The 23,125-nt window shown below is 47.8% G+C and overlaps 2 protein-coding genes across 3 annotated transcripts in view; one reads left to right on the top strand and one right to left on the bottom strand.

Annotated features, from left to right (window-relative positions):
- Positions 1-2,626: 2,626 nt before the first annotated feature.
- On the bottom strand, positions 2,627-3,979 carry LOC135909433 (WD repeat-containing protein 54-like). The gene has a single exon (XM_065441389.2). It carries the CDS (start codon positions 3,908-3,910, stop codon positions 2,942-2,944), a length of 969 nt encoding a protein of 322 aa, XP_065297461.1. The 5' UTR covers positions 3,911-3,979; the 3' UTR covers positions 2,627-2,941.
- Positions 3,980-4,790: 811 nt separating this feature from the next.
- LOC135909421 (follistatin-related protein 5-like) overlaps positions 4,791-23,125 on the top strand; it is a 490,536-nt gene continuing 472,201 nt past the window's right edge. For both annotated transcript variants that reach the window (XM_065441374.2, XM_065441372.2), the window contains exon 1: positions 4,791-4,979. The gene's annotated coding sequence lies outside the window, so the exon portion shown is untranslated. The remainder of the gene's footprint in view (positions 4,980-23,125) is intronic.

Genomic DNA, 23,125 nt, shown 5'->3' with positions numbered 1-23,125 from the left:
TTTTTCAGGGCGTTGAAAAGGCATTGTGCTTTTAAGGCGTGCTGGCGGCATCACAACACTAGTGTAGGCATTCCTTAACACAATGTGCATGTGTGACAATCGTACAAAATGTTTGCGTTGACTACTGTGACTCCGCCTGTTGGAAGCAGGTGAGATTATATGTGACAAAAAAAAACATTACAGACTCTGGCCGAAGGCAGCCATTAGAGCCACAATTTGAGTGTTTTACACGTAGTAACCATTCCAGCAGAAACCCGAAGTGCTTCCAGTTTCTTATCTATACTGGCATTGCATTGCCCTGCTGGTAATAATTGTGATCCAGCTATCAGTGCTGTGGACCTCCATGAACAGCTTTAAGAGAAGATTACGTAGATAAAAAAATTATTTTTAGAAATTTCTACTCTCTTTCCAGAAGAAGAAAACATTTATTTGTGGTGATGCTTTCTCCTTCCAGAAAAACCACTGCATGTTTAAACATTTTGCATGGTTGGCTTTTTATTGTGCAGGAAAATGAAAGGTCCTTGAAGAAAGGTTAGACAGTCCCTGAAGAAGGTGTTCTTTTCGTGATTGAGGTTCGAGGGGTCAAGGTGAATGTTAAATACTTGTATATTTAAAACTGGTGCTGTACAGTCCATAGTCTGCTGGAAGCAATGTACCAAAGTGGGGAATGAAGGAGATGGCATATATTTGGATATTTGGCAAATTTAGCAATGTCCTGTAGTATTGCGCTGTCCAGCTGTCATTATGTAATAATGGATGAGCAAGTTAGTTATCTAAGTAATTAAGAGAAATAAACCTGAGTTTTTGGAATAAGTTCTCACTGACCCATATGAGGTTTGCTATGATGGGAATTGCGGCTTTCTGTTAAACCTGCTACCTAGCGATTCCCAATGTCATAGGTTAGGTAAGTGCATGCCAGGTGATTAGGAAACGTAAAATTTTAAATAAGTGGCTTGATTTTTTGGGGTAGGAATTATTGTAACTATTAACATGCTGCATATCTTGAAAGTACTGTGACATGCAAATATGTAAATTTGAAAGCTTCCATGATGGTGATTAAAGCATTAAAAATGCTGGAGGCATGCTTGATTGTGCTGGGTTTCATTCCCCGAAGATGGTACAAAGTTTGGATCTTGGAGTAGTGGTGTATGTGTGCAAAATATCTGAATTTGACACCTCTCCATTTTCAGTTTGGAAGAAATTCACAGACGATTACGATACTCCCTAATGCGAAATTTGAGCGCAGCTCCGTACATGTTTTCATTTCGCGATATATTGGCTGGCGCGGACAGTATGTCTCGTGCGGCAAATTGCAAACGGAGCGAAGTGTGGCGCGACTGCTTCGCTAATCGGGAGATCGCGAGTGCGTGGATGACGCGCGAGTGCGATTCACAGCAGGCGCCGCAAACAGACATCCGCTAGTGTAATGCTTTGTTTTCATATTAGTATCGTTGGACGCGCTCGCCGCATGTCCTCAGTGAACAGGTGACGCGCGCTGATCTGGTGCCATCTCGTAGCCATCATCACCGCAAAGCGCCACCACGCTTTCGGCACACCCTCCTCCTCCGTCACGACTACGCGCGTCACCGCGCCTCATAAGCGAAGGCCACCGACTTGCCCGCGCACGGCGTTCTAGCCGCCGCCGCCGCCCCTCTTTCACCCCTCTATCTATTCCCCTTCCCCCCTGTGCAGCGCGGTTGAGGTGTCCTCATCTGAGAGACAGTTACTGCGCTGCACTTTACCCCATGTTTTTCCTTCCTAAACCAAGAATCTCTCTCTCTCCTCCTCCTCCACTTTCCACCTCATGCTTTCACTGTAGATTACAAAGACGGCGCCGAATAGAATAACACACGAAGAAGGGAGACACGAGACAAGCACGCTTAACCATGCTTAACCAACTAGCCCACCAGCACATGCTCAGTGATTTCACTGTAGGCTCCTCCTCCGCTTTCCTACTCGCGCGGTTCGCTTTTCATCCGCCGCGGCGCTCCGCGTTCGCTCGGTTTAGAGTTACTGTATGTGCTACCGCAGGTAGCACATACAGTAACTGGATATGCTACCTACGGTAGCATATCCAGTAACTCTAGCTCGGTTACGACGCTGAAGCACTCGACGCTCCGTGTGAAGCGAGGCAACAGGATACGCTCTTTTCTTTGGGGTGGCGCGGGGTTATGGAGGGTGTTGTTGCAAGTCGTTTTATGCCAGGTATTCTGGTACAGACATTTCTAAAGGTGCGGGACACACGTACTCGCGGTCTGCCCCTCCCCCTCGCTGCGTCTTCCTGGTGTGAAAAAGAATAGCGATGTGGGCGGAGTTGGTTTTGGTCCGTGGTGCAAAATTTCTGCACCGCGAAACACTGAAGTGCGGAAAAGAAGGACAAAGGTGGACGAAGGATTGCAAGAGGTCAATACGAGCGCTGACTACCTACTGAATTTAATGAACATAATAAAAAGCATATATATATATATATATATATATATATATATATATATATATATATATATATATCATATATATAAGAGATATATATTATATAGTATATATAATATATATTTTATACCACATCCCACAAATATGATGATATTGTTATCAAATACAACGTCAGAGACACCAGTGACATCGCAAGGTTAGCCAGCAGTAAAAACAGGCAAGATTAGGGTTGGCATAGGCTCAAGAGCGGGAACTCCTTATCGTGTAAAGCCACTGATGGTTGACTGACGAATCTGTCTCCAAATTTCTTAACTAAATGCGCCTCTGTTATTTCTCCCGTTCCCTTCTCGTTATGACGATCCAGCAACCATCCATCTTTATACTAAGGCATACATCTGCAGCCATTGCGGTAGATGGATGTGTGCTGGATTATACTAGAACCCATATCCTGAAAGGGAAATAAGTGAAGCACGCCAAGCATAATAAGTCAATGCCTACAGTACGACAGCGTTCATTTCTTGAACATGAACACTTCGGCAGAGTCGTAGGCCACTGCGGCGAAAGTGCTTCCATCGGGAGCGAGGAAGGCGCAACCCATAAGCATGGCGTCCGCGACGCTTTCCCCGTGCACGTGGTCGATGGTGTGTTCGCCCTCGCGGTCAAGCTGCCACACGCGCACGTACGAGTCCTCGGCCACGGACAGGGCGAGCCCCGTGTCCGGCGCTACGTCAATGGCCGTGATCCAGCGGGCGTGCGCCGTGGCCTCGGCCATGAGCTGGAAGGAGCGCGTGCTGAACACGCGCAGCTCGCCTGAACCGTAGCCCGCCAGGATGAGGTCGTGCCAGACGCGGACGCTCACGCAAGGGCTGCTGCCGACCGGCGGCAGCTTGCGGAGCAAGCTGAGCGCTGTTTTTCCGCGCCACAGACAGATGCCGCCGCCGTCGTCGGCACTCGCCATGATCTCGCCGTGGTTGTGGATGTCGGCGACGGCGTGCGGCGCGTGCTCGGTGGCCCGTTGGCAGAAGGTGACGTTCAGGTCGCGCGAAACTAGGTGCACCAGAATGGTGCCACTATTGGTACCGACGCAAAGCAAACTGGAGCCGCACGTGCCGATTCCGCGCGTGAACGTCTCCTCAGTGGCGTCCAGATTTTGGGGCAGCGGATGACAGTGGAGGAAAACTGAACCGTCCCACTCGAACACCTGGAAGGCTCGCGTCGACGCAATGACTAGCAAGGTCTTAATGTCGTCCATCTTGACCCATTTCACGTGCGTAAGTTCGGTGCAGGGGCTGCCGCCTACGTCCTTGCAAGCCACCTGCGACTGGTGCACACTGCCATCAGGAGACCGGAAGAGCGTAGTGACCTCCGTCTTTCCCACGAACGCTAAGTTGATCTTTCCGCCCTCTGTACAAGTGGTCAGGTTGTTGGGCAACGGACAGGCACTGTGCCGGCATAAGAGGCTCTTGTCCTTTTGGTACATGGCGCTGCCGGATAACGTGTGCCGAACGGCGCACTGCCGCGCTTCGGCTGTCCCGTACTGCGGCCGAACGTGATCGATACGCGTGCGAAAAGCGTGTCTGTGAGGTGCTATGGCAACGCGCGGTTGGTTACGCCAATGTCTCGCGGACGTGCAAAATTAAAAGGGCAGTAAAGGTAGCTATCATGCTTCTAGCGGCGAGAAAGCGTTCACTTGTAATATATGGTACGCGGCTCGCATTAAACCTTGCATGGAATTAAGAATTAAATCAAAGTTATAAAACTCGCATCATCACCAGTGTAGCACTGCGTGAAAAGCTCGCGCTTTTTTTTATTCTTTTACTCGCATTGAACACAAAACAGCCATGACGAACTCTCTGTGACATTGCAAACATTTTATGGGTCGAAAGCGCACCACTGGTGAATGTTCTAAAGTAAATCTCATGCCTGTTTTCGTCCAAATTTCAAATGTGCTGTGTGAAAACTGGGTGTTTCACATGGCATTCGAACCACTCACAGTTACGATACGATTCACGATCCAAATGATCGGATGGTACATCTTTGCCATAACTTTTCGCGTACGAACGGAACCAAAGCGAAACCGAAACCAGCATCATGGGTGGCGCACGAGTGCGTAGGTAAAAAATGATGATGATGCTAAGCGCGAGCTTGCCAGCGCCGCCTTGTGCAGAGTGGATGCGTTGATAGTGCTTTCTCCCGGGCTCTGAGACCTTCAGCGCCTGCATTGCTCCTTCTCGGAGGTCATAGCTCTGTGTTCTGACGTAAAAAGGAGGAGCAGAGTGGGGAGGGGCCGACGTAAGAGACCCACTGCGGCGGCGTCGGCAAACCCCGAGAGGGCCCTCTCACAAGAGAGGCTGCTTCGCTCGCGTGCCGCCGGTCCACTGCAGTGAAAAAAGCAGTCAGGAGTCGTTAGGCGCGGAGCGTTGTTGTGGAGCTCGCCGGCGGGGTGCTCGCATAGTCGCGCGGCTCGGTACGACGTTCGTGCAGCGGCTATTTAGGCAAGGTCCGGGGTCTCGCAAGGAGGAGGAGTAGTCCTACACCTTCCGTCCAAGGTAAGCACGGCCACACAGCAAGCTGTCTGGCCCAGTCGTTGTCCCAAAACGCGGCGCGGGGCGGGGAGCGGTGGGCTTCACCGGAGAACCGCGCTGCAGCGGTCGGTCGCCACCTCCGCGCACGGCGCGGTGCCGCCGACGTCGTTACGACGTTGTTACGCTCATCGCGGCACAACAACGCGAGCCCGATCCCGCGGTTTGAAGTACCGGGATCTGGCCAGCGTTCTAAAACCGCGGGGACGCGCCGCCCGATTGCACGCCGAGCGGCCGCGCAGGCCGGAGCGGCTGTATAACGTGCGCACCGAAGCGAAGGAAAGGCCACATTGCTCCCGAAAATCGATGTGTTGTTAGTTTTGTGCGGACCGTCGATTCGCGCGAATCATGACGCGCGCGCACGCACGCACGCACGCGCGAGTTGTTTTTACTTCCTGTTTCTTTTGCAAAAAAGAAAGCTGCGTATACGGCCGGGAAGAAAGGGATGAGCAAGCGCCCGGGCGATTCCATTGTCTTGAAAAATGGCCCGAAAGTTCCCCATTCGGATGCGCTGTGGGCTGACCCAGTTTGACTCAGTTCGACTCCGGCGTGCGAAAAGAACACAAGAAGCAGAGCGTGCGAGGTGGTGGAAAGTAATTGTTTGTAGCGCTCTGGCTGAACCAAGAAATTGTGCCGCACAATTCCAACTACAGAGAAACGGCTCTTTCAGCGTGACGCGTTAAGCACGAACATTATGAAAGAATTAAACGTTTATTATCGTACATAGCACGCTAAAGAAACGCGCTACCCAGTGGGCTATTTCATGTGAATGCTTACACAAAATGTAAAACGCTGCGCAGTTTGTGGTACGCACCTCTGAACAAAACGACTGCACGGAAACACAGTTTAGGGAGTCAGTTCACCGTGGTACTCCGGCTCAATACTAAGCTTTTCAGATAAGCGAAGCACCCGTTGTACGAACGATAGGTAAAATACTACTTCAGCATCACGTCTGAACACGAAGGTGGTTTATGTTAAAAACGATATGTGGTGCGGCATTAGTCCAATACAAACCGCATACAGAGACGCATTTGCGTTCGACCGCCGTACCCGGAAATATGAAAGAGAGAATCCACAAGAAATTTTCCTTGCGCATTCTCTCTTTGTCCGCGCTTAAAGCTTTCTCTTGAAGATTATGAGTCTGAAGCATGCCAATATAGCAGCAAATATGAGAGAAAAAGGAAGCCCGTTCACAAAGGCTGGCTCCTTAAACAGGTAAGTGAACGATTGTTGGAGGCAATTGGTCACTATCACCGTTTGTTTCGAGGACATGGACTCAACAAGGACTCAAGATGGACATGGACTCTTTGCGAATGCGCGGGGTATAAATGGCACGTTTCCCAGAACTCGTTGCCGTGATCAGTTATTCCATTAAGACAACAAAGATACTTAATTGCGCTCTATCTGAAGCGGAGATGCGGAATTGGTGCAAAGTCGCGCGTGCACGCACGAACGCGCGCACGCATGGGCAGGCGTACTAATGAGTGTCGCCGCCTATTTCCTAATCGCTCTGGTCCTCTAACCTTCGTCCAGAACCATCCTTCGCTCGCAATCTTGAATTAGCTCTCAACAGCAGGCCAACCTCGCTCTGCGTACCGCAGGCGCATAACTGTGCACAACGAGACACACATTTGTGTAAGGCTACAGAGACACGTCAATCCTTGGTTGTGCTCAGTTACAAAATAATCATTTTGCTCTGTGCATATTCTTGAGAAAGGCAGTGCTCGTTTACACTTATGCTACGCACACTCTGAACGCACACTGACTCGCCTATGGTGCAACCAGTGCAAAAGGAAATGATTTCGGATCACGACACTTGCGTGGCCGCCGACATCAGCTCTGAATGAGACATCGATAGCGGGCCGCTTATACATGGTTTTAGCGTGGTGGTTGCAGTATTCAGTGCAAGCTATAAGACAATGATTCAACCTTTCTAAAGATAAGGAACGGGCCACGTAGCGTGCGTACCCGTTGTATACGCATCTCATTTAAAAGGCTGGTCCTCAAAGTATCAAAGCGACGCACAAGAGCGATGTGCGTCCTTCAACAGAAGCCTGTCCCGCAGCACTGACAGGCCGTCCAACCGGCAATCGAGCAGAAACCGTCGCCTCTCCCGTGCAAGGTGGGAAAGTGCCAAGGCGCCCGAAGCAACAGTGGTGCCCACGAAGCCGCAGGACCACTGTTAGCTATGGACATGTTTCCTCTTTTTTCCGGAGTCGATAAAAAGGAGGGAAAAAGAAAAGGCAGTTACTTGTGTCTAATTCGTCTTCGTAAACCGGTTCATTTTAGAGTGTTGCTACGCCAAAATAGAAGACCGCGGTGATTATCAGCAGAAAAAGCCTAACGAAATGGTTTACTACAGCCAAGGCATCGATGAGGGCAAAATGCGAAAACACCCGTGTACTTCGATTTACGTGCACGTTAAAGAACCCCAGGTGGTCGAAATTTCCGGAGTCCTCCACTACGGCGTGCCTCATAATCAGAAAGTGGTTTTGGCACGTAAAACCCCATAATTTAATTTTTTTTTTACAGCCAAGGCAAGCAACATGTTCGAGAGTTTCTTCGTATTCTTATTTTTTTCTTTTTTCACTTTCTTTCTCCAATTGCAAAATCTGGAAGAAGCAATAATTTCGAGGTTTCTTACTAACTTGCTCATAAAAAAAAAAATGAACAGAGGAGCTGTGCTTCTGCAATATCTCTTCGGATTCAACGAACATATCACGTGAATACTAAGATCTTTGACAGAATGCATTGGAAGGTTTCAGTGCTGCGTGATACGTTCGCTGCATCCGAAAATAATTCCGGAAAGTATATTTTTCGGAAGTGGCGCATATTATAAGAACGTTCATATGCAATGTCTCAACAGTGATTCAATTTCAATGTAGCTATTGGAAGGAAATAGAACTGGAAATCGGTGGGAAAACCGCTGTTTATTATTTCCGAAAAAATCATATTTCTTTCTCCGGTATATAGTAGATAAGTTTACGGTGTTTTTCGACGGAAACAGGAAAGTCAAGCTCCAAGCAAGTTAAGTAATGAACAAGTTTTCTAATTACATTTTTTTTTCTCACACGTAGCGCCGTTATGGTGGTAAATATTGTGCGGATGGAGAAAAATCACCACTGGCACTAAACGAGACTTGTACTAGACACACAGTCACTGCGCAGTTCTTTGGACTTTCCCAGCCTCTCTTGGCCACCGAATCACCCGACACACCTGTACGTTGAGATGGGCGACCTTCAAGCACGTTTCCGTGACACCCACAGGGCGTATCCAGCGGACTCAGAGGTTGGAAAATGTTCCAAGCGCACGTAACGCGAAATCGAGAGTATAAGTGCATCCAGGAAATGTTTTTTTTTCTTTTTTTTAGCATACTCCGTCCGCTTTCATAAAGAGCCATTAGGAACGGCGGAAGAGACCCCTCTTGCCAATAACAAGAAACGCCAACAGCGGAACTCAAGCCTCGTAATGCCTCGCTGGGCGGTCGGCTCCAAAAGCTTCGTGCACGTGCAAGTAACGCCTCCATAGGCGTGATATGGGATTCAACCTATATTCGGGATTGGGGTTGGTGCATCATAGCCTCAGTTGCTTTTGCACCATTAAAAACTAACTAACTAACTAACTAACTAACTAACTAACTAACTAACTAACTAACTAACTAACTAACTAACTAACTAACTAACTAACTAACTAACTAACTAACTAACTAACTAACTAACTAACTAACTAACTAACTAACCAGCTAACTAAGTAACTAACTAAATAACTGACTAACTTGTGTAGAAGTTTCGCCATAGTGGTACGTGCGCTTGTAATATATTTTTGCGTTGTCGTTCCCAACATCCCTTTTTCACAACTCGCTTTACTGGCACTGCGCACTATTTGCCAATATAGAGGGGAACACCTCATCTGTGTTCAAACAGCGATTTCTGCACGCGTGAAAGCAGGAACCTCACTTGCTGCTATTTGTTATGTTGTTTTCCTGTTGAAAAATCCCGCTTGTGGAACTTTTCCTCATCACGGGCGCACACAAGAAAAATTGCCGGCTTTTTTGAGCACTAATGCCGTGTTCCCTTTCATATTGGCGGGAAGTGTGCGTGTAGCTTTTTTGAAATTTTCCAGGCCTCTGGACGCGTGAGCAGAAGCTCACGTGTTAGGCCGCAGTTGCCCATGATAACATGTCTTAAGTAAGCAACTTCTCCGCGCAGAGTGGCGCAGAGAACAGAAACGATGGAAGGTGAAAGGTAGTAGCGACGCCGTTGACAGTCATTAGACGTGCCGTCATAACTACCGTATTTTTCTGACGTTGCTTGGCGAACATAACACGCCGTAATAAGTATACTCGCTGGCTCTTTAGAAAAAGAACGAATAGAGGTAGACTTTAAATAATATCTTACTATTGTGAAAGCACACGGAGAAAGCAGAGATTAAAAAAAAAAAATCAACCAATGTAGGGTGCGGATGGCAACATTGCTCTTAGAGCGCGGCCTTTGTTTCAATCGCGTGCTTCTCCGTCCGTTCAACGTTACGCTTCGTCGTCTTGCAAGGCAAGCACGCGCCCGCATGTTCCTACAGACTCAATTCCTTTTCATTTTCCTTCTCTTACGGCTGCAGTACGCTTGTGCAGGACGCTAAACGTACGGTTATCACTCGATCACCAGCTCTTAGCTTGCGCCACCAAGCTGGGTGCACGCGATTCTCTTCACTCCTCCCTCGTCTTTTAGTACTTGCTTTTGCGTCGTCTTGTACGCACACGGTCCCCAGACGCGCGCGTGAAACGTCGTTCGGACGAGAAAGTGGAGGGGGGAGGGGGCTATCCAGGGAGGATACGGGGTGGCGGGACAGGTGGCCGAGCGGCGGCCAGCTGGCCAGATGGCGATATGGGACAGAAATGCGCCCCTCCCCACACTCGACCGCACTGCCGACGGCTCATCTCCGCTCGCTCCCATCCTGCACTCCTGGCGTCTGGTGGTGGTGGTGGTGGTGGGGCATGTCTTTCGAGGAAAGAAGCCACGCGCCAGAAGCAAGGCCAAAGGGCCGCCATCATTCTCGGCCTCTGCTTATTTTCGCGCTGGACCAGCCAGCCGAACGCGCACCTATACTGCGACGATATGTGCGCGCGCACGGATTGCATCTGCGTTACGTCGGATGGGCCGCACTTTTTCCGAGAAGGGTCCGCGCTGGTGCAGTCGTGCAGTGCGGCTCCGGCAGCTACGAACCACTGTGCAGGATGCCGTTCAGTGACCCTCGGCTTAGCATACATTACACGCGCAGTTGGCGGGCAAGATTAAGGATTTGAAATTTTTAGCCGGAGAAACTACGAAAATGTCGTTTACGAAAATGCTAAACCAATGTTGTTTTCTGCTTTTTTTTCTTTATTTCTTTTAAAGTAAGCGCTTTCCTAGCGTGACCGTCTTTCTAGCGGCTGGTAGCAACAGCCGAAGTCGTAGCTGTAATATATATATATGTGTGTGTGGGGGGGGGGGGGGGTGTGCCCGTGGCGAATAATTCTCACTTGCGAACGGTTTTGCAAGTTCGATCTTTGAGTGGCCAAAGTTATGGCTCTGCTTTCGATAACATTGTACTGTATAGGTGAATACGAGATGTTGCGCACGAGTGTCGGGCCGCATTTTTGGGTCGGGGTCGAAAGCGCTATTTTTCATCGCGTGCGCGCTGCATGCTTACCGTGTCTTAGTAAGAGGTGTAGAGATCTCTGATTAACAAAAAAAGAAAAACTAACGATGAACAGAGCCACATATAGTCAACCCGGGCTCATTGCTAGTGCACTTAACAATTGATTTCTATGTTTAATTGAAGCTCTCTCTTCACAGTTTACAATAATAGAGAGTTTCAGGTTAGGTGACGTAAGCCGCACCCAAGTGATGAGGGACGCAAACTCCGTTGTGGGCCATTCGTAGAAAGAGTGCATTACTTGCAGGCGTCATATATAACCAAGTTGAAGATCTTGGTGATTTCAGCTGAAAAAAAAAGTATAAACGTATTTGCTGGTTACGTAACTAAATAAAAATAAACAAACATATAGTTTGCTGTTGAAAAAAAAAAACGGCGCTTGTTCTACCTATGGCACCAAAAAAGGTGATTATCCTAATAGGTGTTACGAAACGGTACTATTGCAGCAGCGTAGCATGTTAACACAGAAAAGATAAAGAAAGCATACAGTCATTATGAGGAAGAGTGCAGATATAGTGTGTTAAATGAGAGTGACTGTTAATTACGCGCAATATTTATTAGAAGCAAGTTTACGCCAGTAACACAGTCCCGCGCTGCAAGAGTCAGAAGCAACTCAGCATGATAATTCTAATGAACTGGAAGAGATGAAATGCATGTCCACAGTTTTAATGAATGAAGAAAAATGGGATGGCAGGTTTCTTTATAAAGCCAGTTATAGTAAAACTACAATAAAATAATAAAAATAAAATAAAGATATAACAAGAGTAAACTACTATCCACATGCACTTGACTCACCAACAGCAGTTACAAGTACGTGAGCTGTCTTTGGGTCTGAGGAGAACGAAACAGGGTTTCGCTTGAAGTGGCGGTACAGCTTAAATACATTACGGATTTTCAGATGGGCGGGCCACGCTATATCTATCCCGCCAAGTAAAGCTGCGCGCCTTTGTGTGGACGGCTTCAATACAGGCTTTTAACTCTTGCACGAAACTATTATATATATAGCGCATCTAAATGTAGAAGTGCCTGCATACTATATCGCAGTCCAAGATTAGTGACCAGAAGGCACTTTATTGTACGCGCTGAAACACATTTAAAATAGAAAGCGCTTTTCATTGAGCTAAGCTATGCCTGACCACGCAAGTCTGCAGAATATCGAACATATTTTTTTAATTTTTCGCTCCGGTTTTCTTTCCGGTTCAGAAAAATGGTTGACTGCTGGTTCCAACTCCCGAGCGAAACAACAACAACAACAGCAACGACAACCCAATTGATACCGATCCGGACCGCTTGATGTTTGCATAAATTTATTTCGTAAAAAGAGGTCATCGACGACTACGATATTCCCTAATTGGAAATTTTAGCGCAGCTCTATGCGGGTTTTCATTTCGCGATATACTGAGGCAAAGAATTTGAGAGAGACATGTAGTAGAGTCAGCGATCGTCGAAAATATGATCTGCGGGTCAAGAGCGTCGGCTTTTATACATGACTCATCGAAGGTGCAAGTGTAATGGCTGGTGCCGCGTGACTTCCAGAAAATACTACACGATTCGCGTCGCGCATACAATCAGATTACAAAACAATCGCGAACCATGACAATCGAAACAGTTGAGTGCGAACGAGGCCAAACCAAGCAAACCAAACAAGCGCGAGCGAGAGCTGACGCGAGCATTGGGGGCGAGCTCTACCACTGGAAAAGCTGGCGCCACCGTAGGCGTGACGTGGCATGAAGGATCACGTGGACACAGCGGCCGCGTCGGCTGCTTCGGAAGCGCCGAAGCGAGCTGAAAACGAAAGTTTAAGGTCCCACCTGCGCTGCGGTTCTGATTAAGTATTGAGGCTTTCCCGCCTTGGGTGTCTGCTTGGCAACATCTGAAATCACTATAATAGGTAGTGGCTGCCTTTGGAGGCATGCAGCATGGTAGGCTACTTCTCGGTGCCTCAGTGCCAAACGTACGCAACGGAGCCCGGTGTCAGCCTTATTCACACAGCCGCAGGACAAGAAGCTGCGTGAAGCTTGGCTCGAGAAACATAGGACCGGCAAACAGCCATCGGCTACAACTCGGTTATGCAGCAAGCACAAACGCGAGGAATATTTCTGCCACGGCACCGGGATTGCGATGTTCGGTGAGTAGCAGAAACCGTGCACCGAGACGTTCGCCCGCGCTCGCTGCCCGGCTAATGTGACGACGGTTTGGCCTGTGAACTTGCTGATGCTAGACACTGGCAAGTTTAGTGGAATGGAAAGGGAGTGGCAAGAAGCACATTAAACGAAGGCACGGCATATGGTCATGTTTGTGTTATGAAATAACGCACCGGATTACGAAAAAGAAGCAGCGCGATATCGCCCGCTGAGTGCATACAGTGCGACGCAACTTTAGAAATAATATTGAAGCAGACAACAATTTAGAAGAAGGAAAATATTGAATCGTCGCGACGGCACATCACAGTCGCCGTAGACGTCGAAGTCTCTTGTTAAAACGAAATTGTTTTTTAACATGTCTGATAACCTCCACGCAACAATGGTGGTTGTGGACTGTCAAATGCCCATATTCTGCGGCCTAAAGCTCACGGCACGGTGCGAAAACACTCTCAGTGAAAGCGAAACATTGTGCGCGGACATGCATGCAGACTCGCAGTCGGTCGCCGCGAACCCGTGCGATCGCTGCATGCATTGAGGTTTCATTCTGTTATGCGCCATTTGGTTATACAGACCGCCCACTATATAAGAACATATTTCACATAGTTCGCGCTCAGCGATTGCCTACCTTTCACGCAAGCCAGTTCGGGAGACTCCATCACGGCGAACGCGCGCAATGGCTTTCGCTGTACGTATTCGGTAAAGAGATAGCGTCTGTAAACCATTCTGTGCTTTCGGTTTGCCCAAGGTTATTATTTCGACAGTAATAATGTTCCCTCGTTTTGAGAGTACTTACAGAAATTTACAGGAGGGCTGCCGCGTGGCGTTTTTATTAAGCGCCGTAAGCCAAACCTATAGATGAGGAGCGCGCCGCTTGATTCCTCATACTACGAAGGATGGCGCTTCCGACAGATGGCGACTCCGTAAGTCCTCGCCCCCAATACGATAGTACGAAACGAGCGGTCCAGCTGAGCCCAGTTACGAGTACGCATCGTACGCATCCTGGAGATTCATTTCAAGTATCCACTTGAAATGAATCTCCAGGATGACACCAGTTTCCAGATATTTCCCAAAGTGCGGGACGAAATACATGGGCGTTCTCGTTAAGTTTTTTGCTTCAATGCATAAAACAGCATTTTGTTGAAAACGTAAGCGCAACAACAGTGCATTTTTACGGTGAGTTTGACAGCGCACGTCTCCAATCTGGTGTTCTAGAAATTAATTCCAAGAGGATACGCCTTGCAAACTCGCCAGCTACAACTCGTAAATGGGAAGATGTGCCGTAGCATAATTAATTAATGAATATTTAGTGAATCTTTAATTGTATGCATTTTTACATGATATTTCTTAATGTTATTTTTAAAATTATGTCAATTGAATTAGTTTCCCATGCAAATAATGTCCGCCTATCTGAATAATACATCTCAATGACTAGAATTTTTATCTGCAGCAGGAGATCTTGAAAAATTCCAGAAAACCAAAAAATAATCACCTCGTATATGTTGGCAGTAAACATTCTCTTTCTTTTAGTGAGATGTGTGACTATGTTTCTCTTTCTCATATTGCTGTGCTCTTCAAGGGTCGTTTCATAACAGAACTAAGGCGAATGTGTTCTTCAGCAAAATATTTAGGCACTATATTTATAGTGATTTTGCTTTTCACTCAATAAAAATAAATCTCGTCAAAACAACGATCTGATTATTATCTGCAGTGAGAGACTTCTAAATAATTTTGACCACCTGGGGTTCTTTAACGTGCAACTAAATTTAAGTACAGAAGCATTTTTAGCATTTTTGCCTAGTTTGAAGTACGCAGCCACAGCCGTGATTGAAACCGCTACCTCGAGCTTGCTTTTTGACATTCGCATGGTGTGTCTCTGCTGATGTAAGACTTTTGCAGCCATGTGTTCTTTATCATTCTTACATTTCATACGCATGACTTGCACATCAATGAATACAGTACCTTCAGCTATATTGGTGACGCTGCCGTATTTATTTACCTTGTTTTGTCTTATATATTTCAATGGCCTGACGCAACTAAAGCTTTTTGGTCAGAAACCGCGTCAATCATTTTGAAGGACCAACCTGTAAAAACTTTAGTGTACACCATATGTGTCAACTTTGTGTTTGAAACAAATTTGTTAGCGTAAGCGAAAGCGCGGCAAAAACAACCAGTTATCTACTGAGCACGAAACTTATTCTGGTATTGCTTTACTGCAAGCGTTGAATCTCCGTTTTTAAAGTGAGATGTAAATATTTCAATGCCCGTAATCGTACGAACTTCGAAAATCAGAAATGTTTACGCTGTCAACGAACGCAGAACCGAAATTTCCGCTGTCCGTCGTTAATTAAAAAATTAAATTAAATTATGGTTTTTTTTTGTGCCAGAACCACGGTCTGATATTAGGCACGCCGTAGTGGGGGACTCCGGAAATTTGGACCACCTGGGGTTCTTTAACGTGCACCTAAATCCAAGTGCACGAAATGTGGCTGCCGGGGCCGGGATTCGATCCCGCGACCTCGTGCCTAGCAGCGCAACACCATAGCCACTAAGGAACCATGGCGGGGCTGTCCGTCACAGCGCGCCTTTACATGGCGCAGCCGGACGTGTCACCACCCTGTACGGAGAAGCGCGGCATCGAAGCTCTTAGGGGCCTAGACTGTGTCCTCCGAGATTGCGCATTTGCGATCTTGGAGGTCACGCCTACATCTAGTACACATGTCGCAAAATACACAAGAAAGCGGACGGCAGGACATCCGGCTGCGGTAGCTCAATGGTACAGCGTCGCACTCGTAATACAGAAGATGTGAGTTGGGCTCCCGCCGACGGCAAGTTGTATTTTCTTCCACTATCATTTCCACGTTTCCTCGCAAACTAAAGGAACAGTCAATTTCCCCTATGCTTTTCCTGCATTCATTGTCTATTGGCCCAATGTGGCTTTAACGAACAAACAATCGAGCTCCTCGGTTCCCATGTTTATTCTCGCTCTAAGCAACAAAGTTCGATACCGAATTTCTGTCCACCCTGCCTACGCTGGACAGTGTATTGTACGTACGCGACAGCGCTATTACCAGACATCACCGTCCTCGAAATAAACAAAACCATAGATGGCCTTAATCCCGGAAGGTTCTCAGACCTGGATGGCATAACGGTGGTAGTATATAAAGCTTCTAAACGTCACGTTGCTGATATGCGATATTGCAGCTAATATGTTCTGAATTCCTTACCAGGAGCTTTTTACCACCAGTCTTTTTCCGTGCGCACGCAGTATTGATTCTGACAGGAAATAACCTACTAAAGGTTAGAAAAGTTTCGGACGACGCTATATAGCAAATGTGGAATATACAAATGTGAAAGTTTTATCTGCTAGGACGCAGATTGTTATATCGGACGCCGTTGGACCGCACCAGACATACACGACATTAAGGTCAGAGCCAAGACAGAAGCTGTCAGTGTTCGCTCGTACAACGATTTGTAACATGATTGTGACAATTGCAACGGACTAGGCGAGATAACCTGCTCCGACGTTTAGAAAGGGGCTCGCGTTTCTATAAACATTTTCCCGAGACAAATGGTATCGCGATTCCCCTTCCTCAGAGGCCAGCCTCATTCGTTGCTATACGCACATATTTCCAGATACGGTTTTCGTCAGCTCCCAACGTCCGACGTCTAACACGCGTGTCTGAGGACTCTTCGCGATACGGTGCCAGTCAGCGCGACGCTCTTTTTGCTTAGTTGCTCACAGCCAGACCTCTGCAGCGTCACATGTATACGACTATCGAAAGACTCGACACAGTACACATTTCTGGAACAATCGCATATAGATCTACGTGCTGTGGAGGTCAGGGAGGTGAAGTATTAGATACGAAGATGTTGGTACGCAGCCGTTTGGGGTCAAAAGGTTCTTAATTTACGCACAGACACGTTACCCGTGAAAATAACAACTCAGTGCCCTTCCACTCTGTGAAGAAAGATGACCAGTGAAGCTGTGTATGTGGGCCCCTTAATGGCAAACTGTACCTCCGCCACGGGTCGGCCCGGCATAGCACTAGCTTCGGGATCGGCCCACGTATGGGGAGTTTTGTGTATACACACGGACATGATCCTGAGGGAACTAGCCCTTAGCAGCTTCTCTGCAAAAGCCCAATGATAAGAAATCAATGGAATTTAGGGAAAGGCATCCTTCCATATCACACCGGCCCCGATTTGTATTTTGATTTGGAGTTAAGGCGTGCAGTATAACTCAGGCATGAGTTCAATCCCCGGTGGTGGGTGAGGTTTTATTTTTTGCTTCGCCGTATAGGGTGAGTGTAAAGTGTAAGATGAGGAGGTGGCGTCTAACGGCGACGACAACTGTGTAACGGAGAGGATGGACGGGCACAGCAAATCCAGTTGCAAGCGTTTGGTTGCGTTCGCAGTAAAAGCCTCCATAATTTCCTTTTACGTGATTCATAGTTTACATTTCGTCGTAAATAGTTCCATTTGCATACCAGTGTAATAAAGAGCGACCGCCTGTAGCTATAGGAAGAACTTCCGTTTACCCCTGAAACAATTGACAGTGACCAATGTTGAACGTTCACGAGTGTATCCCTAACGTGCCTGCCTTGCGACGAGCCACGTTGAAAACCACTGCACAACGGTGCCGCCGTTATTGAAATGACAGCAGGCCAATTTGGGTTCACAATAAAGTGATGTCTCGGTTGATATGCCTGTGCAGGCAAGGCATGGACGAAAAGCTCCGGGGTAGGTATAGTAGGCTGAAACTAAAAACCGTATTTTTTTCGATTTTGTTCTGCAGTGAAAAAAATTGCTATTTTCCGGTTGCGTTCTTGGTCGCGCAAAAGTAACGTTTTTCCACCTTTATTTCCCCTACGGCTTTTGGATCAGTTTTGGCCCTGCATTCTGCTTCTCTGCACTGCACTGAAACATGCTGTGACACTGTAAACAGGTAGCAGACCAGCTAATAACTCTGCTTCTTCGTACAGGGGGCTCACGTATGGTGTTTAGCGCGTATGGTCGATATACATGCAGAGCGTTAGCAGGAAATCCCAGGGAAGGTCGCGTTCATAAGTGCTGTCCCACTTAAGAAAGTTAAAAAAAACAAAAAACAAAAATGAAACGATTGAGCAATGTTGCCATGTTTAGTTGTAGGCCCAACTTGTTTCCTTTTAATTTTCTTTTTCACATTCTTGTCTATATGCTGACCTTAGCTCATTGCATGGGCCTTGCAAGCTGATGGACTTGTATTTGGATGGATGGATGGATGCAAAACTTTAATAAGGTCCTGAGGTACGCAACTCAGCGCGCTGCGGGCCGCTCCCACGTTGGGACAGTCAGGCCTTGCCCGACCGCCTCATCGTGGGCCCTCTGGACAGCCCATAGTTGCGCCCCGGCATCAGGGCAGGATGCGAGAAAGATTGTACAGGAATGAAATGAACTGCAAACAAGTGATGACGAACTTTCGCTCCGTTGTGACATCATTCCTGTCAATTATTAAGGTGCACGCTACCGTGTCCCATGGCTTACTGAGCTGGCTGTTAATGCTCGTTGCGTTTAAGTTTGCTGGGCTCTCTCGAGAAAAATCACGAAGGAAACGTATACACCTGTGTGCGTACGTGTATTCGTGCATATTGACGGTTGCGTAGCGACTCAAGCCCAACAACTTCGCCTCGTGCGTGGTTTCGCGCCTACCTTCATTTTCTTCGCCAGATATTAGCGCCAGCCGACAAATGAGCGGTAGGGGGAGGGTTGAGGCGCCTCGCGGCCGCCGCCGCTAAACGATTCGGCGGCTAATGCTGCAAGATCCGCCGCTAAAAGGGCGAGCCGGAATGACAACCCGTACCCAAAGACGGCGCGGCGCGCAAATATCGAACGCCACGCGACGACCGAAGGGTGCATGCGACCTCCGAAAAAGAAGCGCGCAAAAGCAAAAAAAAAGAGAGAGAGAGAGAGATAGAGAGTAAATAAAGAATAGGATAGAATGAAGTAGGAGGATTAGGGGGAAGAATAAGCGAGCGGGCTGCATTTGGCGTGACCCATGGCCGGTCAGTAACTCGACGAGCGATCTGGCGAGAAAGGAAAGGACGCGGGTGGGGACGATGTCGTCATTGATCCCCTGGTGCTCCCCATGCACATCGTAATACCCCCTGGAAATGAGATCCATTCGCGTGCCCGCTCTGACGTCAAGAGCCGGCGCGACTGTGCCGCCTCCAGTCGCGACGGGCTCATTGTGCGTGCAAGTGAGCGTCGCCACACAAGGACACAGCCATACACGCCGAGCAGCTCCGCGCAAGCCGTTCGATTGCACGCACGCTGCGGCGGCAGCCCGATACCGTACGGGTGCGCGGCCGGCTGGTCGGCGGCTTTGCTTAGAATGGATGTCGGGGTTCAGAAAAGACGGAAGAAGCACAAAAGCATGGGAAAAATATTGGTCACTAGTATGTCGTCTATACTGAGTCACTGCGTGCGTTGCCGACGGCGAAGGAAAAAAAGCATTGCGCTGTCTCTGTGAAGGTTTCGAACGCTCAAGATGTTCGGACGGGAGAAAAGAAAATGCGCGGGTCGGAAAGTGGACCGCTTCAATCAACGGAAATGGAATAGATTCTGCTGTACTGTAAAGTGAGTCCTCGTCTGTGTATAGAGGGGCGTCTGGCTGCCCACTCATGAAATAGGTTCGTCGGAGTTCCAGCATGGACATCAGTTTTAATATTACCGATATTTCTGCTTATCATCGTCGTCCTTGCCGCACTGCAGACGCGGCAGTATTCTAGAACAGGTTGCGAAGTGGTGAAAGTTTCACATAATTTACCATTATAAGAGACACATTCTCCGCTCTCGAACCTTCGCATTTTATTTTCTTTCGCCACCAAGTTTCCTTTTTCTTTTGTTTATTGGTGCAACGCAAGCTAAGATATAGATATGCGTTTTTTGGGTATAATCGCAGTGAAATAGTCTCTGGTGCAGGACTTTCCGAGAAGTCCGAACGAATGAAGGGGAAAAGAAATGCTTCGCGTCAATGACCGCACTGCTTGCAGGACACTGACAGCATCGATTATTCGACTGACGCGTGCCACCGTTTTGCGCTCGACTGGGCTGCAGCACCAGATGGTTCCTCGCATCGCGGTCGGTCGCCGCGTTCCCAGCGCGTTTATCAGGCGATCAACGCAGGCACCGACGTCGCGATCGAAGCCATGTGTCATAATGAGGCACGCTCCAATATGTCATCGCCGTTGCACAGCGTGCGTTTGTCGAAACGTTCCTGGTGCTACGATGAAAGGCAGATTGTCAGAAATAATTTTCATGCTGGGCGCTGTGATTTCTTACCGAGAGCTTTCATTTTCGCCACAACATTCTGTACTTTTTCAAACATTAAAGACGCTACAGAAAGGACAGACACCAAAATGCACAATTTTTCTTTCTTTTTTATACATGGCAGTTTTAAGGATGCGATCGATGCTCGCAGGTTCGCGAAACAGAGTCTATTTGAAGCCAGATTTAAGGATGACAAGAAAAGGCCATGGGTCTTGCCGTCGTACCTCCGACACGCACATAAAAGCGCACATCCGTTGGTGTGCTGTACTTAAAACAAAAGCGCGCGCACACACGCAGAGAGTGAGAGAGAGAGAGAGAGAGAGAGAGAGAGAGAGAGAGAGAGAGAGAGAGAGAGAGAGAGAGAGAGAGCAGAAAGACAATTATGGGGGGGGGGCGCATTTAATGGATCGCCCAACACTAACATATAACGTTAAAACCCTGCAGCCTTTTTTTGACGCCACAATTAAGATTAAGCATGTGAAGAGCTACGCGGGAACCTTCATGAAATGTCTAGGGCACCATGAAACTAACGACGGCGCACAATTTTGTACATGGATATTGTCCTTAAACACGGCTTTCATTCCATTAACGGATTTCTTTCTCTTGGTTCTAATACTTTGTTATCATCAGCCGCTGACGGCCGAACGATCTCGCCGATAAAATACACGCGGAGAGCCGGTCGGACCACTGACCATTGCTAAAAGGAAATTGGAATAGAATCGTTACGTTATAGCCGGCCCTTTTAATGTTTCGTCAGTGGTCCGAGCGGCGCTCCGAGTATATTTTAACGGCCAGATGGTTCGGCGTTAGCTGCTGATGAAAACAACGGAATCGAACCGAGCGAATGAATCCTACCGTCATACCGGCCCAGATTTTGTCTGTACACTTACAGATGACTTAATAATGTAGAAGCTGTTATCAGCAGCATTGACTATTACATTAAAAAGGCCTGAACCACTTTTTGTCAAGTCAAGAAATCCGTTTGAAGTTGAAATACATATTTCACACGTACCTTGCCGCAAAATATACTTCACTGCGTTCAGCAGAAGCGGAGTTGTTGGAAATCAAACGTACCCTACTCGGTGCTTCCGCTCCTTCTTCATGGCTTGCACTGCGAAGGTTAGGGTGGAGCGGGGCGCGCCCGCAACGCTCTGCGCACTGAACGTCACCGTGCCGTGCAGTTCTAATTTACTTTTGACTGTTCACGTAGACGTAGACTATTTCCGATTTTGGCGCCCACGACGTCTGAAACGCGAGCCAGGCGTGGTTGTCCACAGCGAGCCGCAGTGTGCTCCGCCAGCAAACTCGTCGCCGCACCCTGCGGCCGCCGTGATATCTACGCCACGTAGCAGGCCGAAGCCACATGCAACTTTAGTGCGTGTGCGCAGCATTTGTTTTGTGCACGACAGGGCTTGAGTGCGTTCTCGCACTCAAGTACTAAACATCACTGCTTATGAAAACAGCGAGTGTTTCTCTGCCAATGAAATCTTGGTGGCTTTTTAAGTGCAGATGCTTCGCCCTGGTCAGGACTTCCAAACCTGCAGCGTGTCGCTAGGGTGTTTAGATGCAATGTCGTCCGGTCCTCACTCCTGCCAACTGATCGCGTTAATGTTGTTTTGCCAATATTACATAAAAAAAAAACGAACGTATAATGCGCTGGCTGACTTACCGATCGACACTGCCATCAATTCCACGATGACCCTCGCTGCGGCGAAGTGCCCTCGCTCAAAGTGCCACTAAATTTGCCCGTCTAACTCCAGTATGATTCATTCATCATCATCAGCCTGGCTACGCCCACTTCAGGGCAAATGCCTCTCACATGCTTCTCCAACTACCCCGGTCATGTGCTAATTGTGGCCATGTTGTCCCTGCAAACCTTTTAATCTCCACCGCCCACCTAACTTTCTGCCGCCCCCTGCTACGCTTCCCTTCTCTTGGAATCCAGTCCGTAACTCTTAATGACCATCGGTTATCTTCCGTCCTCATTACATGCCCTGCCCATGCCCATTTCTTTTTCTTGATTTCAACTAAGATGTCACAAACTCGCGTTTGTTCCCTCACCCAATCTGCTCTCTTCTTATCCCCCCCCCCCTAACGTTACAGCCATAATTCTTCTTTCCATAGCTCGTTGTGTCGTCCTCAATTTAAGTAGAACCCTTTTCGTAAGCCTCCAGGTTTCTGCCCCGTAGGTGAGTACTGGTAAGACACAACTGTTATACACGTTTCTCTTGAGGGATAATGGCAACCTGCTGTTGATGATCTGAGAATACCTGCCAAACGCACCCCAGCCCATTCTTGTTCTTCTGATTATTTGTCTCATGATCCGGATCCGCGGTCACTATCTGCCCTAAGTAGATGTATTTCCTTACCACTTCCGGTGCCTCACTACCTATTGTAAATTGCTGTTCTCTTCCGAGACTGTTAAACATTACTTTAGCTTTCTGCAGATTAATTTTTAGGCCCACCCTTCTGGCTTTGCCTGTCCAGGTCAGTGAGCATGCATTGCAATTGGTCCCCTGAGTTCCTAAGCAAGGCAATATCATCAGCGAATCACAAGTTACTAAGGTATTCTCCATTAACTCTTGTCCCCAATTCTTCCCAATCCAGGTCTCTGAATACCTCCTGTAAATCCGCTGTCAATAGCATTGGGGAGATCGTATCTCCCTGCCTGACGCCCTTCTTTATTGGGATTTTGTTGCTTTCTTTATGGAGGACTACGGTGGCTGTGGAGTCGCTATAGATATCTTTCAGTATTTTTACATACGACTCGTCTACACCCCTATTCCATAATGCCTACATGACTGCTGACGTTTCGACTGAATCAAATGCTTTCTCGTAATCAATGAAAGCTATATATAAGGGTTGGTTATATTCCGCACATTTCTCTATCACCTGATTGATAGTGTGAATATGGTCTATTGTTGAGTAGCCTTTACGAAATCCTGCCTGGTCCTTTGGTTTACAGAAGTC

The sequence above is a fragment of the Dermacentor albipictus genome, chromosome 1 (assembly GCF_038994185.2).
Source record: "Dermacentor albipictus isolate Rhodes 1998 colony chromosome 1, USDA_Dalb.pri_finalv2, whole genome shotgun sequence".
In the NCBI taxonomy this organism is placed as follows: domain Eukaryota; kingdom Metazoa; phylum Arthropoda; class Arachnida; order Ixodida; family Ixodidae; genus Dermacentor; species Dermacentor albipictus.
Note: the sequence above shows the minus strand (reverse complement) of the source record. Positions and strands in the feature narration are given on the sequence as shown.